Below are 19334 nucleotides of genomic sequence, written 5' to 3'. Positions count from 1 at the left end.
AGAGCTATAATAAAAAAGAGTGGAACAGCTCTCCTAATTCATACTGTAAGAATATAAACTAAGAAATACTAAATTAGTTTGAATGTAAAAGGGTCCAAAGTTAGACAAAAAATTGTCCTGCAAATGATATCTAAAAGCTCCATAGTCTATCTATTTTTACCGCAACTACAAGACAACATTTTGTCCATTTAATGGCCCGTTTTGACTTATCCCTCATGTTTTTATCATGATTTGGGGTATAATAGTACCAGCTGTAGCTGTTTTAGAGTCAGATATAGGTTAAATGGTCCATATTTAGGACAATTAATTATTGTCCATACTTTAACTGTTATATTTTACAAAAAGGACAATTTATTGTCCTTTTTGGGACCGAATAACCAAAATTTGTTATCTGGACACTAATTGTAAACCATTCATACAGTTTTGTGCAAAATTTTAGCTTATATAAGCTAATAGTTTTGGCACTATTTTGGAAAAGATAAAAATGGTTGAATCCCTAGCGTTAGAGCACAAAAAGTGGTTAATTTAAATACATTTGCCTTTAGGACAACAGATTGTTCATCAGAGGGGCCGTTCAACGATTTTCATTTTAATCATCTTATGTTTGAGATATTTAGAGCCTGATCTGAGAGGATCTTGAATGAATTTTTGTTTTAAAGTTGATTTTGATGACAATTAATTTAATTAATTAATTAATTTACAATGACTTTACAACATCTAGGACAATTTATTGTCCATTTTTGGACCTTTTTACAAGATTTTATAATTGGAATCTTGTTGTAGGATAAGGTTCTTCATGTGTACCAAACTTCGACTTGATCGGAGCACCCTATCAAGACTTATTGATCTTGGATAACTCATTATCCTTTCAGTTAGGACAATTCATTGTCCTTTTTACGACCGCAGTTCAAAAGCTTATATCTCTTTAAGTATACCTTTTACAGTTACGGGACCAGCATGTGTCCGAAAACGGACCTTTTAACTTAACCACAGGTATCAGTGTAGGGCCTAGTAGACATTTAGGAGTCTTTAATTTTCAAAACTAGTCAGGGGTGGGGTGTAAAGATGGTGCAAAACAGCTATTTTTTGTACCATTTAAATGACAGTGTCCTGCAGGGAAATTTTGGTGTGCGCGGACAGGAAGCACCCAATAGTTGTTTGGGAGAACGTAACAGTCTATTGCATATAACTCATTACTCCACACTTCAGTGGATGTAATTAAAACAAACAGGAAATCAGAAAATACCCCATAAATAATTTTTGTTCAAATTGGCATGTTATCATTCTCCTGAATTAGCCACGCGCAACGTCCAATGAAGTATTGGCTTGAGTATTAGGGTTTGTTCCACAATATGGAGCAAATAATTTCTGGCCCGAATTGGTGGTGTAATTTAATATGTGAAACTGAGTCGATAGGTCTAATACTATCTTGCTTAAACCATAGTTTATGAAGCCAAATTTTGTTTTTAAATAACCTTAAAATACACCTGGTTTAGGTGATATAGAAGGATAAGTCCATTAATTTGCCACCGCTGTAGTCCCCAGTAGGTTCGTCTTGCAATTCCTGCATTTAATAACACACATGTGTAATTTGTTGTTCTTTTGAACCACAATATGTAGTTAATTGTAGGTTGGTACAGTCGCTTTCGGTCGAGGTTGTGCATAGCAAAATATGAAATTTGTCGTTCTTTATGAAATTTGTCGTTCTTTTTGTCTATTTTTGGTGATCAGGAAAATGCATTTTCACTTCTCGTCAAGCTGTAAGTCTTGTAGTAAGTTTTGATTGAATTGAGATGCTTTTGTTTTTAAAGTTAGACAGTCTTGTTTATTGAGTTTTGTTTTAAGCAAGGTAATATTGTTATATTTTTAATGAGTAAAGAACACTGGATTCTGAGGGGAGTTGGAGGATTTTAATAATAAATAAAAAAAAGGTCAACAAATGAAATCAATGTTGAAATCAATTTTTCTCCAGTCGTTAGAACTCAGGCTGAGGCTCGAAGATTTTACAAATTTAGGTAGGGATTGTTGAATAAGATGGGGGCAGCCCTATGTAGGTTGGGGTGATCTTTTTCAGATGATGAGAGGAATTGTCCGCTATGGTCTTTATAAAGTAAGATAGTGAATGAAAAATATCATCGGTTTTAAAATAACATAGTTTACGGTTTAAACAAAATAGTGTTTATTGGTGTATTGTTGCTTCCGCACCATAGAAATTTTCTCCCGTAAATCTTTTTTGATTTACGCTAAAGAAAAGGAAAATGAAATCATTAGACACTAAAAAATAAAATCAGCTTGTTAAAGTTTATGTGCTTTCATTTAGACGAAAATAAGCTCTTGTGTGCTTTTAAAATACCCCGTGAAAGCTGACACTTAAGCTAAGTTAGACTTACCTCTTTTCTCCTTTTCATTTCAGCATACAATGAATGCTTACTTTAGTTGACACAAAACACTTTGAAAAAAATATTTCAACATGCAATGTTTATATCAAAATCTGCAATAACAACAAAAGTGGTCTCTTCTACTCGGTGCCTCCCTTTTATTGGAAAGTCTTCTTTAATTTTTACCAAATTTTTACAAAATTCCTATTTCCAACAGGGGGGGTCATGCAGTTGATCCAAAACATCATCCGTAGTAACTGATTTTGGATGATTTTTAGGACCACCCACCCATCCTGACACTTAATCCAGCCATGGATTAACTGTTTTTCAATCACAATCTTTGTATACCAACCCCTAAAACATTCTACCTGAGCATTCTGACATTCATTAAGTTATTTTAATTGATGTTGGTCGACTTTCTAAGTAATTTTCAATGGATTTCTTTTTGAAATAATCAAGAAAGTAATATTTCTATGAATCAGCTTATATGAATAACTATGAAAATATAAAATCTAGAGAAAATAAATCTAGTATGAACAGGTAAGAATATTAATCAAAATCATAAAAGGCAGTAAGAAACAAAATTATAACACGTTATTGTATGCCTCAGAAAAGATTCAAATATCTCTTTTTTAGAATATCAAATAGAGGTTTTAGGTATTGATAGAGGTTTTAGATGGGATTCATGCCAGCAGGTCCCAATACCATACAGTTTCAAACTAGTTCTGTACTATCATGTAGCGCAATTTAGCTCTATAACCATTCAAAGTCAGTTAGATCTTGTGGTTCAGGCCCAGTCCTACCCAACCTTTAAGTGTCCCCAACGATGTAGAAGCAAGACTTTGATGCAGTTTGACGTTTTAAAGACAGAAGAAGAGGCAAAACTAGCACGAATCATAATAAATGAATTTTATAGAATGACATATCATGAATTCCATGAGAAAATTAACATCTAGGTCAAAATTTCAAATTCAGAAATAACATAAGTTTTCATTTTCTCTTGAATATACATATGTTGAAGTGTGAGAATCCAGAAAATCTTTCTTTAAAGTCCATTTTTCACCCTTCTGTGCTGGGGTGAAGCCTTTAATACAAAAAAATACAAAATTGCTTGAAAAAACCAAGAACTTTGCCAGAAACTTTTTTCATCCAAATATGATTGTATCAGTACACAAATCTGTGATAGAGTACTGACAACCATTATAGAAAACATATCAATAATCAAAATCTGCTTTGCTTAATTCCTATTTGTTTTTTTTCTGGCTGTTATGCATGCATACCCGACTGTCCGTTAGTCACATTGATAAGAAGAAAAGTTCCAATGAAAGCCAAGGGAAGCTGCATGTTTCTTTTATTTTTGTCTTAAAAACAGAAGTACTATGACCATAAAATAAGTGCAAAATTTTAGCCCTAAAGGTTGAGTGGGTAGCTCACAAGAGGCTCGTCAAGAAGTGTCCGTTAGTCACGAAAATCATCCTACCTGAGATGAAATTTTCATAAGATCACTTTTTCAAAATGCTTGGTTTCTAACACCTTATTGCAAACAAATTGAGGCTAAACTTACCAAAAACGAAGTATTTTTCCACTAAAAGTTGTTTTCTGTTAGTAAACATGGCAATTGTCCGTTAGTCACAAAATAGATTTAAAATTCAGAGTTCGGAGAAGATAATAGACGGCACTCGCTTAAAAAACCATGTATTTTGTTCTTATTAAAGCTATTTTGACTATATTTACCCATTTCACCCATAGATATATGTTAAATAGTCAATCCTTTCTGTGTGTGTGCATTTTACATTTTCGTGACTAACGGACTAGTTGTCATAATAGGGAGAATAATCCTTTTCCAAAGTAAATAAATAAAATACCCTTACCCAATTTGTCTGTCTTTGTCCTGATTCAACAAAGAAACAATGCAGTGCATAAAACACCCATAAAAAACTCAACAGATCTTTATATTTCAAAATTTTCAAATTTTCGGGATCTATGAACTTGATAGGAATGGTACCACACAGAGAAAAATGAGAATTCTTCTATTCTTTTAGGCTTTTGTCATTCTATTGATATAACATTTCACCCCAAAAGCACCAAATATAGGAATGGTTGGATTGCCTCGTCAGAATCATTAAAAAACCGTTTTGTCCGTTAGTCACGTTTTTAAATGTCCGTTAGTCACAGCATTTTTTGCCCAATTTTTGTCATATTTTCTTACTTTGACATTTTTTTTTCAAAATTAATTTTGAAACATAAAATTCAACCTTTCCTCTAGTGAATTTAAGCAAAAAACCCAACCTGTAGCTTTAGGAACAGCACTTTACAGCTGTTTGTAAAAGTGTCCCATTTTAGATGTTAATTTTTGTGTCCGTTAGTCACGGGCCTATTAATTGCAATTTCTGACCAAGTGAAAGTCAAGAGAAAAAGTTTTATATGGTTCTTGAAACTTTGACCCCACTGATAGTTACCACACCAAAATAAGTTTTATTCCTATTTTCAAGCTTGACTTCTAGCCTGCTAAACAGTGGAAATGTCCGTTAGTCACATATGGAATTCATGATATAAAGCAGTTAAAGTCCAATTTTTTCGCAGAATTTTTTCAGAGACCACCCCTTTGGCAGTTAATCCACCCTTGGATTAACTGTATTTATAGAAATTTGAAAATGGACCACCACGGTCAAAACAGGCATAGTGTTTTGGGTCAACTGCTTGATCCCCCCTGTTTCCAAACCAACAAGACCAAGACATTGTCTGCCAACTAATATTTCCCTGCAGGCTCATCGACAATGAGCTGTTGTGACCTTTGAATTTTGTAAAAATTGTAAAATAAAAAAGGGGGTCGGTACTAAAATCTCAGACATTTGAATACTAAAAGGGTTTTTGAGAATTGTTTGTATACAACTCCCAACTCCCCCATTTTAAAGTATTAGTATATTAGTACTCGTGTACTAGAGCTTTTTGGGAGATTTAGACACAAAGATCACCCAAATTTGGTCTTTTCAGGACAAATTTTGTCTTCTTGGGATCATTTTTTTTAAATGCTGCTTTTATGAATTGAGCAAACAATAAAGACATATGAGTATGACTGAATGCAAAAATAATTTAACTTGAATTTTTTTTTTTTTTTTGAAAAATGCAAAAATTCTGAAAATATCACAAAAACTTCTAAAAAAGATTCAAAAAATTCTGAAAATCACTAAATTTAGTACCGATTTACTAAAAACATTCTCAAATTTTAGTCAGAGTAATTTTAGTAAGATAAATTTTCCTGAAAAGTTGGGTAAAGTAAGTTAAAGCAATCTCTACCAGGGCGGGATTAAGTGCGCAATTGTGCACTTACATCCTCGGAAATTAAAAGCACGTGATTGAGGGGATTTTCCAGACTTTAAAGAAAGCAAGAACCAATTCCTTATTTGTTCTTGTCAACCAACCAATCATACAAACCAAATTTACCTACAGATTTCTAATTTTCCAATCGATACTGGCCACCATTCTGATAGAAAAAAGCCCTGAAAATCTGCTGTGGCAAATAGTGCTCCAAACTGGATCATGCTATTTTTGCCATTGTAAATTTCTGACCCAATGTAAACTCTTTATCAAGTTATTCTCCATCTCATGAGCAACAAATCAACACACACATTAACATTTTTCTCCATTCCTCAAGTGCTTGACATGGGGTTTGAAACTATATAAAATATATCTGCAAAATTTTTGTTGCCTGCTTTTGAAATTGATTCATAGAAAAGAAGTCTTTCTTGTCCGATTACAACTGCCTCATGTCATGAAAATAATCTTGTTAGTCCATTCCGTACCCCTTTTTGGCTTCTGAAAGAGGGTTTCTACAATGTCAAAATTATATTTTAACCTTTACTTTCATAGATATGTAAATAAAAAGATAATTCATGTGGCACTTGTATCAAGTTCTTGAAACCTATCATATGTACATACTTTGAGAGCACCAAAGGTATGTATTTCTCTAAGTGAAATCTGAAAAGTGCCTGGGAAAAAGCTCATGTTGACCTCGTATGTTGACCTATGTTCTTTGCCACGGAAAGTCATGTGACATCTTTTTCAACCAATAAGATTTATTAATTTCGAGGGGAAAACAAACGCTATGGTTTAACTCACTAAAAGATTATGTTTACTGAAAACACATAATAAATCTTCAGTAAGTATTCTGTTGTACCCCAGTTCTGAGGTCATGCCGTGGCGAAGAATGGGATTACTTCTTGCCTTCCAAAAGAAAATTTTGAGGATATGGTTTACTATCAGTTTTTCATGCTTTTTCAAATGGTACAAATTTCTCATACCTCATGTGTATACAATTTCAAAGGTTCTTCATAAAAGACACAGCTATTATGCACCTCAGTAATCTAATCATTGAAAACTGCATGATCTTTGTGAATGGCAAAGAGCAGCCATTTTTATAAACCATTATTAAAAATGAATCAGAAAGTTTTTTTCTCTTCTTCAATTTTTTTAATTGAACTTCAGCAAAGACTTTACATTGGTAAGATTAATTTTAGCACCATTTATTGGACCTACCTGGATGTTCTATGAAATTTCATTTTTAAATATATTAGTAATACAGAACTTTTATTCTATTTAAAAGATTTGGAACTAATTTTTGCGGGTTTTAATTTTAGCGTTTTTTGCAGTTTTTCGTCAAAATCGCGAAAATTTCGAGAGTTGAAAACCGCGAAGATTAATTCCCGCGAAATACAAATTTTTCCAATTTTATCGAAAAATTTGAAGTTTATCATCATGTTCCAACAATGTTTATCTCAATTTTGACTTCTTTTAAATTCTTCACAGATGGCGGATGATCTTGTTTTTCCTGAAGACGATTTGATGGGTGATTTTGATACCAATCTGGAGGATCTGCTCAACATCCCTCAACTGGTGCCAGTACCTCCTCTGGATAGCATGCAACACAATATGCAAAGAAACTATGCCAACATGCAGCACCACATGAATAATATGGGTGCTGCTCCTCAGACAAACAACAGTAGCTATCGACCCATAACTCAACTCATGAAACAAACACAAGAGTTAGCCTCAACATTAGGTAGCCCTTTGAGTTCTAGTTTGAATCAACGTATGAATTACAATAACATTGTCAATACGTCCTCCATGCTCAACCAGCAACAGCATCACCAACAACATCAGAACATGCCAAACAACATCCAAAACAGACTGATCGGGAACAACATGAACTATGTCAATCATACAGCAAATCAACAGAAAAGCTCGCAGTATCTTGTCGTTGGTGGTCAGCGTATACCAACACAACCTCAGCAAGCACTACCCCAACATCAACAATCCCCTACACAACATCTATCTCAATCGTCCAGCTCACCACTTCATGCGCAAGGATCTCCAATCTTTGACATGACTTCACCCTCTTCCCTACAACAGCAACATCAAAATAGTTTTAAGGCTATGTCGCCTTCTTCCAACATCCAACAACCTGTTCAGAAGGTTATCACCACCAATAACCAGCCTAAAAAAGCCATAGTTTTAACCACACCACAACAAACACAACAAGTGCACCACCAACCACAATTAGCGCAAAACATTCAACAACCTAAACCAAAACAAACTACCCCACCTCAATTGATCTCGACAGGTGCCTCAAATAACCCTTTACAACAAAACGGTGTGATCATAAAAACAGCTGACCAGAAATTGATGTTTGTCACTGAAGTCAACGGTAAAAAAGTCGGTTATGTGTTACCCAATCAAAAGCAACCGTCTTCACCAAACCCTAGTGTAACTGTCACTGTCTCTACGTTATCTGCCACTCAATCAAACCTACAACAGCAACAACCTGTAGTCCAAACAAATATTCAAAAGCCAGTTCAACAGGCTGTTATTCAAAACACTCAAAAACCAATTCAGCAAGCTATTGTCCAGAACACACAAAAACTCGCTCAGCAAACTATTTCTCAGAACATTCCGAAACTGATACCGCAAGCTTTATCTCAGAACGTTCCTAAAGCAATTCCACAAACTATTGTTCAGAACACTCAAAAATCTGTACAACAACAGCAGTCTGTGATACAGAATTCTCAACAAAAAGAAGGATTGGCACCCAGCCTAGACAGCATCAAACCGTCCATCCAGAAAGATAGTAAAGACAATACTATTAAACCTGCAGTCGAAAAAACTTTAAAAGAGAGACTTCAAGGGTTAAGGAATAATGTGAACAATGCTAATTTAAGGACTCAGTTGAACTTGAATAAAGAGAAAAACGAAAAATTAATATCCCAACTAAATAATCATAACGCTTTACCTCATGTCGAACAACGTATTGTTCAAGTTCACACAGTCACACAACAAACCAATAATCCAGTATCAAAAATTATCTCAGACTTTGATAACACTTTTAATAACGACCAGTCACCCCCGCCTACACCGCCTACGCCCACTTCAACTTTAACAAAAGACAATTTGGCTGCTTTAGCGAACAATAAACCAGCTGAAAACATGAGTTTCCTTGGAGACGAAGAAGACGGTCAGGATTTAGATTTTAGTGAAAGTGATTTAACTGCAATACAAGAGGACTCAGACGAGCCAATGATAACATCTATTTCAGTACCGAAACAAAATGAAATTGAGGACGTTTCTATGAATAATAATACAAATAACGATGATGAGGATTCTGACTCTTTACCTTTATCTTTGTTAAAACATGAAGAACCAATTTCTATAGTTCGTGAGAATAATACAGAAGAGGAGAGCTCTGGTGCTAAGCCTGCTAAGCGGAGTAAGAAGTCCGATGATTCAGTGCCACTTTCGGTTGTGGCTGCATCTTTGAAAAAAGACGCACGACAGGAGGCGGCACCGAAACCGAGGAAAAAGCGTGCAGGTCGTAAAAAGAAAGATCCAGATGAACCTACTAAGTATGCGACTTTTCTAAATAAAAAGATTACTGCTGGTCATGTCGATTTAAACTGACATTTTAAGTACTTTTTGATAATTTGGACTATTCTATATTCAACTGAAATTAATTTGTATTTTATAAAATGCGAATATTTAGACTTTGCCTCTGTTAGTCATCTCTCATTCCAATGTACCTATTATGATTTGCTTCAAGATAACTGTTCCTCCATCAGTAAAAATAAGTTTACTTACAATTTTTTCAGACCCATCTTAGCATACCAGTTATTCTTTCGTGAAGCACAGCAGAGGTTGAAAGAAGAGAACCCCATGTATAAGGTATCAGTTAATTTGTGACTTAAAATGTTTTGTAATTTGGTATATAATTTTCTTAAAAACATTTTTTATTTAGAGGTCTGAAATTTTGAAAGCCCTTTTCGAAAAATAATCAACGCAATGAATTGTAAACATTTATTTTTCGGAGTGATGAATAAATTTTCTTCTAATATCAGTTAAATGCACGAATTAGGGTAATCTTTTTATGCATGCGATTCAAAAAATCCATCTTTGGCCTCATTCTTTATGGTTTCAAGTGCAATTCTGGTGCAATTAGATCAGACGAGAGCTAATTACATTGAAAGCTCTTTAATCCAACATACTTTGGTTTTGTGTAGCCTGAATCAGCAGTTATATGATTTTGTCGTTTTTGCAGGAAAACTTTGGTGAACTTTCAAGAAAGATTGGTAAATTATGGGAGGAACTGGACCCCGAAAAGAAAAAGGTATTACTTCCAATAAATGATTTTATGTAATCTTACTACTTGAATATAGAAAGAATGTCTGTGTCAATAATAATCTACGTTGGGTAAGAAAGGCTGTAATTTAGTGATGGATTTTCAATTTGACAGCGGTTTTATACTCGTTGAAAAGATATTCAAGAGTAGAGTATAAAAATGAAACTATTCCAAAAAAAAGATCAACTGAATAACTGCTATAAGTACCATTATAATGTTATATAATATTTTTCCACTCGTGAATACCATCTCAATTTTTTTCAGAAGATTGAGAACAAAGGGGGGAGCGCCAATTACTCATTCCCCGACTTTTTGCGTTGGAATATGACCTAATTTTAGCAGTCGAACAAGTTTGATTTAACGTGACCTTACTTATTCTCCTCGATGATATGCTGTCATAAATTTTCAACAAAAGTAATTCTTGATTCTTCGTCAAGAAACTCATGTAAACTTATTTTACCAGTCTTCTAACAAGCCGACCGCGCTGTTTAGGGTCAATAAGTGTAAGAGTGGCCGGGTAGCTCAGTCGTTAGAGCATTCACCTTACAATCTAAGGGTTTTGGGTTCGATCCCTGCTCACCGCCAACTCAACGAATGAGTAACCTGATCTAAGCGGTAAGTTACTGCGAGCTGAGAGTAGGTTTGGAGCCCCACACCAGCATTCGATCTCCCAGGTCTAGTGCAAATAACAAAAAAGGGCATAAACCCCGTCTCTCCCGGCTCCGCCGACAGCCACCAGATGAATATACTTACTTACATAAGTGTATTTCTTCTTTTGTTTTGAAGGTTCACCGACAGAATTATCAGAAAGAGAAAGCGGAATACGACATCAAACTTAAAGAGTACAAGGAGAAAAAAGCTCTGGTAAATTTGCTCTTCTCTTTCATTAAAGGTTTTCAATCCTGAATCCTGATTCTGAATTTTCATTTGCTTTTGGTGCACTCTTATTCTCGGGTACCTATTAAGCACCCCTGTTAATTAATTTTTCGAAAATTTTCCACCCATTCCATACATTTGTATTCCAACCCTTAGGTAGGGAATAGGGAGCAATTCAACCTTGAGAGTCCAGTTACTTTTTCATCAAACTTATTTGTTGTTGACTGATAGGCTCTACTGTTTTTTTCTTATCCATTATTGAACTATTTTTCGTTCCTCTGATATTTTGTGATTGAAAGGACATAATATATCAATTAATGAGATGAACGTAAGCCTTGTGATGCTCTCGCGAGTTTTACGCAATGCATCCTTTTTAATGATTTGTATTATGCAATTAAATTACTTAAAATCCTAACAATTAATCTTTAGGAAGAAGCACAGAACGAAGCACTTTCACCTTCCACTTCTGCTAATCAAAACAGTCGAGACGGTTTATCGACGGCCCCTGATGACGATGATGAAGACGCCCCGCTTAAGAAGACTAGTCCTAGCAAGAAGGGCGCCAAAAAGAAGACGCCTGCCACCAGCCGCCCGAAACTAACAGCAACCACAATCGCCACTTCAAGTACACTTTCACCACCGTTACATAATTTCAACGAAGAATCGAACGACTCTGTTATCGATCAAGCAGCTGATGGAACAGAAGTTAAACGCAAACGAAAGTATATTAAAAAGACTAAAACCTCTGCGACTGACTCCCCCTCACCGCCGTCTACCGACACTGAAGGGTCAGAGTCAGAGGAGGATGATGCGATATCTCGGATCAAAGAACTAGCAGCTAAAGCTAAGAAAACGTTAAAGAAAATCGAAAAACAAACTTCTAAAGGTAAAGGGAAGGGAAAAGTTGTCAAAATGGAAGTCGAAACCGTCTCAACCAACATCCAATACGATCCAAGTCCGAAGAAAGTGGAAGCGAATGCACAACCGGAAACCATGGAAACTGACCAACCAAAACACCCGGAAGCGTCCACGCCAGTACAAGAAGAAATGTCTCCACCTCGAGCGACTGTTGAAACGCCCGCTTCAACGCCAACCGCCCCAGAAGTAAAAGGGATGACTGCCAAAAACTTGAAAGCAACGACTAAAGAAAAAGTAAAAGTAAAAGAGAAAGCATCGGATAAAGTGAACAATAATGATACTAATAAAGACTATAAAACTGACGATTCTTCAATACCGCCCTTGTCGTCTCCACCGCCCAAAGCGTCTTTCAAAATACCGAAGAAAGCGCACGGTGAAAATGGACAGGTAATGCTTTTCATACGGATGTTTTGTTCCCAATTATTTCACATTGTAGACTCAATTAATCTATATATTAATACGCTTAAACGTGTGTGTTTACAACGTTTTGTAAAAAGTTTTCGAAAATCTAACAAAGCTCTACAAAGCCTCCTCTTCATGGCGTTGAACCATCATCTTTTTGCACCTTAAGCAGATTTCCTACCACTAGACTAACTTTGAGACCTCAAGATACTATTTTCTATTCATCAAGTTTGGAGCTTGATGGGTTAAAATCAACCTTCTTCCCAATTTTTTTTTTGTCATTTCAAAGAATGCTTATTCAGATGCTCTTTGAAACTTTATGTTTACAATAGCGGCTCCCTATCACTTTCAAAACTTTTTAAAGTCTTTCAAAGTCACCCTCGAATGTCCAACCACGATGGCCAGCCACGATGGCTAAGAACATCTAAAATATACTTTTGCTAAGCCATTTATTTAATTGTGGTCAAAAATTGCAATGCAATGGTTATCTTTTTTCTCCTTTATTTCCTAAAATCAAAATTAAATCATCAATTGGCGGCTATCTTTCTTCAGTTAGAATTTTTAGATGTGTAGTGATTCATTGGATTGGGACACGCAGCGTGCGACGCTGCGCATACGGCTAGTTTCTATTTATTTCAATAGGATTGGAACTTTGGTCAGAGGGTGCACACGTTTTTTATAAGAACACGAGTCTGAATTTGAGAATAGTCTTATTTGTACAAATCTTGCTAAAAATCAAGCATATGCTGAGCCTCAGTTCTTGAATTTCAAATCATAAATCTACAAAATTACAAGGTATACTGATGATAAAAAAGCATAGGTATTTATACTGGTTTTGTTCTTAATTTGTTCATAGGTTTTGGGCTAAATTGAGCCTTGTGTTCTTATAAAACTGCTCTTTTAAGAAAAACCGGTGCTGAGCCAAAATCTAAAGGTTCTTTTATAAAAAGATGTAACAGGTGAATTCAGAGTTCTACCGAAACAATAGCTGATTCATTTTAGTATGTCAGATTAAAGTGGAACAGTTTTCTAAGTAGAAAATTCCTCATGGTTTTTGTCGACTTTTTAGTAATATGTTTCAAAAGCTTTTTTGAACTGCCATGGGAACAGAGCATCAATGATTGCCTTGAAATTTGGAAATGAAGTCAAAAATTCTTTTGATCATCTCGATTGAAGTGCATATTTTTTCGAACATTTCCTTGTATTTGCCATGGAATCTTAGATACTTAAGTTTGAATTTTGTGTTCTATATAAGAAACAATAAATTTTGTTCGAGATCGTGATTTTCAGCTTTGATTGTTCTTAAAATGTTCTTAATATGATAACTCTACTCTCTTAACTCTTTACTCTCTGACTTAAAAGGGATTAAAATTAGTATTTTCTTATCCATTTCTGACATCTGAGGCTTCGTTTGTTCTTAGTTTCATCTAAGCTTTTTAAGTTCCATTTTTTTATAAAATTGTTCTTATGAAAAGTATGTACAATCAGTTTTCTTGAATTTTCTCGTCATTGTTTATCTTTGATTTCTCATAGGTTGCTCCTCAAGGACCTCGTTTATGTGTTCGTGAAAGTTGTCCAAACCCCATCAAAGTCACGCGCGAGCGAGGTGCTCAATATTGCAGTAACGATTGTTTGGTGCTCTACTGCAGGTAATATATTTTTCTTAACAATTATGACAACTCAATTATTTTAAACTTTTTGTTATCCTTCTGTGCATGGCCGAAGGAAAAACTCCAGAAATTCTATAATAAATTTTTACCCTGTTTTACTGTGCTTTGTCAAATATGTGACTAAATCAATACATGGCATCCTGATAAAAATGTATATCACGTCAAGTAGAGGTGCTATGTTGAGTACACGTGACAATAAAGACAGATAATGGGCTATTTTGCATATGAATACCCTTTTTTTATTTTTAGGGAAGTGTTTGATGCTTGGGTGATTGACCGACAGAAAGAGGAAGCTCTCAAGACGTAACCACTATTCGTTCGTTTGTTCGTTCGTTTTTTTATCAGCTAAAGAAAAAGAAGAATTTTTATTTACATTATCAATTCATCTACCAATCCTAAATTCATAAGAGGAGTGAACTCGAATTTGCCAGGGCTTTATATTTATGGCGTCAAAAATATATGTCTGACGCGAGCCTCTTGATATATTATGCATTAACCCTCGTTAACTCGAACACAGTCCCCTTGTGGTGTTAGGGTTGATAGGTGCATTAGCTCTAGCTTTGTTTATAGTTTCTTAATAATCAATTTTTTGACGTTTTTAAAAGCTCTAAATGTAAAACTACTCTGTCTTTCCCTGAACTGATTTTTGGAAGAAAAAAACAGCAATTCGCTTTGAAAGCGTTTAACTTTAGTTTTCTCTGTAAGGCACGAACTACGAAAATAATATAGATATAATGAATGAAATACGATAAGGTACAGAATGATTTGATGTAATAATGTATCTACGTAATATAAAGCTGCAGTTTTGCCCCGGTTTTGATTTCTCAATCAAAGTGTGTACCGTATTAAATTATTAACTTGTATTAGCCCACTTCTGTGAAAGATTGAAAAGAGTTCAATTTAATCAAACTGAAAGACGCGAGTAGTTTTACTCCTATTTGATATCGAGCTTTCTTTTTTTTTGAAACGAGAAAGTTTTTTTTTGTATAAAAGCAAAATTTATAGATTATGTAAAAAAGGTGTACAGAATTTATTCAACTATTTTTTTAGAAAAATATCAAATTTGTCTTTTTTCGGGTATGAAAAAAATGGAAATATATAAAAAAGATATTTATATTGAACAATCACGAAATCCAAAAAATGCATCTAATTTTTCTGATCCAATTTAGATAGAACTGCTTGCTATGTCGCAACTCTTGTTTTGAAAGAAAAAGTAGAATTTTGAATTGATAGCATTTCCTTTGTGGCAAATCGAACTGTAATGATACCTTCCAATCATTACATTTAATTGAGTTGGTAATTAAACGATAATTGAGATATTTTTGGCCGTTCTAAAAAGGATACAAAGCTTTTTGGTAAAGCGTAAATTATTTTAAGGCTATGTTATGGCTTTGATTTAATTCGGCATTGTTACATTTTTGAGTCACGTTTACTAGGCTGCCTGTACAAAAAGATTTTGTTGTCACACTCTTCGATGTGAACTAGCCAAAGTAAATCTATCCGTAATATGCTTATTAGATTTCGTCATTAGACCCAAATAAACAAATTCCGATGTTTTTCTAAAAGAAAATTTGTAAACCTAACCATAGTTGTTTATTTTCATTATTGTATCACGGCTTTTTTGTAAAGATGTTTTTTGTTTACGGTGATGATCCATAATATTTCTTGAACATTATTTTGACGAAGCTTTTTATTGTCTTTCTTTGTCCCATGCTCTCCCAACTTACCCACGTTTTGCTTCCTAGCCTGACGTTCTCAGTGATCAAAATTAACGCTTTCAGGTTTTCACTGTTATTGCTCATTTTTTTTTTAATTTTTTTTTTTCTCTAATTTTTTTTTTTTTTTTAACATTGCAATGTAGCATATTATTACTTTACTATGTTATAATATTAATAATTATCCTTTACAAAAAAAGTTTTTGAAATATATAACTCATTGATTAAAATAAAGAATAAAACAAAAATGCAATAAACTATAAAGTGACTGCAAAAAAAGAAAGACAGGTAAGACAGGATAAACAAAACAAAACCAAACAAAAAAAACGACCCAGGGACTTTAGCATAACCTTGCGGTCACGCCGGGCTGAAAGAAGACACACGGAATTCTCATGCGATAAATGATAAAAAGTTTAAAAATTAATAGAAATTTTCATTAAATGTTCTGGTTTAAGTTATTTGCCATTTCTGCGAAATCAACATCAGCCATCTCGATGGAGTGTTGATTCCTTCGTGTTCCTCGTATGCAAAGCAAGCAGGATCGTAACAAGGAGAAGTTTAACTTTGCGCGTATGGAGTTTATTACCATAGACTTTGGAATGTTGCGCTTCTCCGAGATTCGGGTTGCCGCGTGTGAAAAGAAACGATCGCATTCACGACTAATTGCTCATTATCACCCTAATTGCTCATTATTTGACGTTTTCAATGTCCAAATTTAACGTTTTCGAGGCCCAATATGAACGTTTTTGATACCCAAAATCGACGTTTTCAGTGCCGAAATCAACATTTTTAATGCAATAAATCAACGTTTTCTATGCCAAAAATCGACGTTCTCAAGGCTCAAAATCGACGTTCTCAAGGCTCAAAATCAACGTTTTCAATGCTAAAAATGAACGTTTTTGACACAAAATCAACGCGTTTTAAATGCAAAAAATCAACGGTTTCAACACCGAATATCGACGTTCTCAAAGCACAAAATGAACGTTTTTGATGCTCAAAATGAACGTTCTCGAGGCTCAAAATGGGCTTTGGATAATTTGGATATCCCAAATATATTGGGATAACGGACAAGCATCAGTTGACCCCCGGACAGAGCAAATTTACCCCCGGACAAGACAAATTTTGATGAATTTTCGCTACCCCCCGGACAATATATCCTCCACCCACCATGTACGGACATTTTCTGGAAGAGCCCAATGAAGCCCTCTTCTTTCTATGTTTTTCTTTTATTGTTGTTTATAGATTTTCTTTCTCACAAAATGAATTCGAATGCAATCAAAACGTTCGATGTAGAAAAAGTGTAAGAAAAAACAATAAAATCAATTTAGTAAACATCGGCACGGCATCGAAGAGTGTGATTAATGATTAATTGCTCTCTACAGGATGCAATTAACGATTAATTGCTCTCTTTGAGGGCGCGCCAAATAAGAAAAAATAACCCATCGTGCGATTGAAAATCTAATTGCAAAAATGACGTTATGAACTTTAAAAACACGTTAATAATATGTTGCATCACCTTCTTTTCTAAAAATTGCTAAGTTTTAATAGGTAATTAACCTTTTTGTTTTGAAGTTTTTTTAAACACTGGGCGAAATCATAGATTTCTAATGTAGGAAATATATAGGAAATCTAACATTTTCTATATATTTCATACCTTTTGAAAGACCATATTTCCTACGAAATGTAAAGATGGAGAATTCCTATTCAGACATTTCCTGACACATGGAATTATCATATTTACTAACTTTACATATAATGAAATTTCAAGTTTAGAAATTTTCAATAAGGGAAATATTACATTTACTAACTTTCCATGGAATGTAATGTCAAGTTTAAAACATTTCCCAAAGGAAAATTTTCATAATTATTATCTTCACACAAGGATGAAACATTAAGTTTAAAAGATTTCCTAATTGCAAATGTTAATTTTCGATGTATCAAAATAGAGCTAAAAAGGAAGGAAGACACAAAGGTTACTTTTTAGTTTACATTTTATGTTACTGATCTATTTCATCTTTAGAAGAACTAAAAATTCATATTAAATAAGATAAAGTAAATTTAATATTTAGATAATCTAAATTACAAGGTAAAAAAATACAGAAAAAATACAAATGTATAAAATATATGAGGGCAAAAAATTAAAAACATCAAAGAAATCAGTAACCGTCACTTGCCAAATAACTTGATTTCAGGATCATAAGTCAATCAGCTTTCTTCAAAAATCGAGTCAGTTTGTGGTGTTCCCTGAAGAAAAATAATATATTCAAACTATCAAAAGTAAATATGAATCTTATCACGAAATTAACCCAAAGGCTCCGACCTTGACGGCCGACGGGGAAGTACCACTGGAGTTTGAAAAGTTGATCCTAGTCAGATGTAAACTTTTGGCAAAATTGGAACCCTGTCAGAACAAAAAATTAAAAGATCTCCCATTTTCACCCTGGAGGGGCAAAAATTAATAAAAGTAGCCGAAAATTTTTTAAATTTTCTCATTTCCACCCTGAAAATTGTAATAATCAAAATAATCGACCCTATCAGAAACTCATCTTGAAAATTAGAAAATTTTGCACCCTGCTAGATAAAAAAAGGAACCCTGCCCAGCAGAACGTCCCCATACCCAATTTTGACTAAGTGCCCCCCCCCTCCGGGAAATTAACAAAACATTGGCTATAAAACAACAGTTTAGTAAAATCACTTTATATACATTTGATCTCTAGTTTCGAGAGAAAAGGTTACCTTGTAAAGCAAATGGACTAGGAATAGTTGAAAAATTGAATTGAATTCTGTGATAAATACCTCTCCAGTTTTGTCTGTCAGATCATGTAGTGTAGGTTATCTGGACTTTTTCTTTATGGTGCAGAGAGTTGTACAGTTGCAGTGATTGATAACGTCATTTAACCTGTATAAAAAATAAACAAAACTGATGTATATTGCTCCATTATTCATTCACAAACAAAGATAATCATTTTAATCATATCTCAGAATAGTAAGAAATTGAGAAGAATATTACCAAAAACATTTCATTGCTCAAAGAAAAAACTTGAAATACCTACATAATATAGCAAATTATCCAGCTTATAGTTCTTTTAAAAAAAGTAGCATACAAATAAGCAGATGATTCCCTTACCTTAGCCTTGATTTACTTGACGAGAAATGGTTTCGTGGAGTTTATGTTATGGTACAGCATCACGACCTGTAGTGTAGAAAGAAAAAAAAGAGTCAAACATTTTGACAACAAATGAACAGCAAAGGAGAACAACATTTACAAAAAAAAGTAAAATAAAGTAGAAAATATACCCCTGATCTGGGTTAATGACATGACAAATCGCAAAGGCAAATTAAAGAAACAAAAAGATACAAAAAAATCCTTAAATGATTGTTGTCTGATCGACCCTTAGTTTAGGATAGATAGAAATAGCACTTAGACTAATTTGTTGATATAAATGGGTGAAGTAATACTTACACATCATGATTTTGTGGTTGAATTATGTTTCTCCTTTCCATTTTTCTTACACCAGACTCCTGATCAGCTTATCACTTCCACCTCTCCAACTTTAACAATCATCAAAGTCAAAGAAACCAGAAAATTGAAAACTGGTTTTGAATGTTTTGATTTCGTAAAGCGAATCTGGCATCTGTTCAGGGGGTTAAATTATTAAATTTTACTTAAGATACTCTCAAAAATATAACGTAAACACCATACAATTAG

At 34.1% G+C, this 19334-nt stretch overlaps 1 protein-coding gene and 1 long non-coding RNA gene across 2 annotated transcripts; one reads left to right on the top strand and one right to left on the bottom strand.

The window, feature by feature from the left end:
- The first annotated feature begins 6226 nt into the window (after positions 1 to 6226).
- LOC136798484 (inner centromere protein A-like) lies at positions 6227 to 15042 on the top strand. The gene is made up of 8 exons (XM_067055106.1): positions 6227 to 6333; positions 7185 to 9274; positions 9518 to 9590; positions 9964 to 10032; positions 10831 to 10908; positions 11350 to 12225; positions 13774 to 13889; positions 14160 to 15042. Exons 2-8 carry the CDS (start codon positions 7185 to 7187, stop codon positions 14215 to 14217), a joined length of 3360 nt encoding a protein of 1119 aa, XP_066911207.1. The 5' UTR covers positions 6227 to 6333; the 3' UTR covers positions 14218 to 15042.
- Positions 15043 to 17626: 2584 nt separating this feature from the next.
- Positions 17627 to 19192, bottom strand: LOC136798537 (uncharacterized). The gene is made up of 4 exons (XR_010845392.1): positions 19089 to 19192; positions 18753 to 18818; positions 18422 to 18524; positions 17627 to 17869 (listed from the first exon to the last, which is right to left on the bottom strand). It is a non-coding gene; the product is annotated as an uncharacterized lncRNA (long non-coding RNA).
- Positions 19193 to 19334: the final 142 nt, after the last annotated feature.

Source organism: Clytia hemisphaerica, unplaced genomic scaffold (assembly GCF_902728285.1).
Source record: "Clytia hemisphaerica strain Z4C2 unplaced genomic scaffold, Clytia hemisphaerica genome assembly, whole genome shotgun sequence".
Lineage (NCBI taxonomy): Eukaryota > Metazoa > Cnidaria > Hydrozoa > Leptothecata > Clytiidae > Clytia > Clytia hemisphaerica.
The sequence above is the reverse complement of the archived record's forward strand: the minus strand, read 5'-3'. Positions and strand labels throughout refer to the sequence as shown.

What these genes read in the sequence shown, in the direction of transcription:
- LOC136798484 (XM_067055106.1), top strand. Translation starts at nt 7,185, where the DNA reads ATGGCGGATGATCTTGTTTTTCCTGAAGACGATTTGATGGGTGATTTT. An exon ending in GATCCAGATGAACCTACTAA is followed by an intron (nt 9,275 to 9,517) that starts GTATGCGACTTT and finishes CAATTTTTTCAG; the next exon opens with ACCCATCTTAGCATACCAGT. An exon ending in TGGACCCCGAAAAGAAAAAG is followed by an intron (nt 10,033 to 10,830) that starts GTATTACTTCCA and finishes TTTGTTTTGAAG; the next exon opens with GTTCACCGACAGAATTATCA.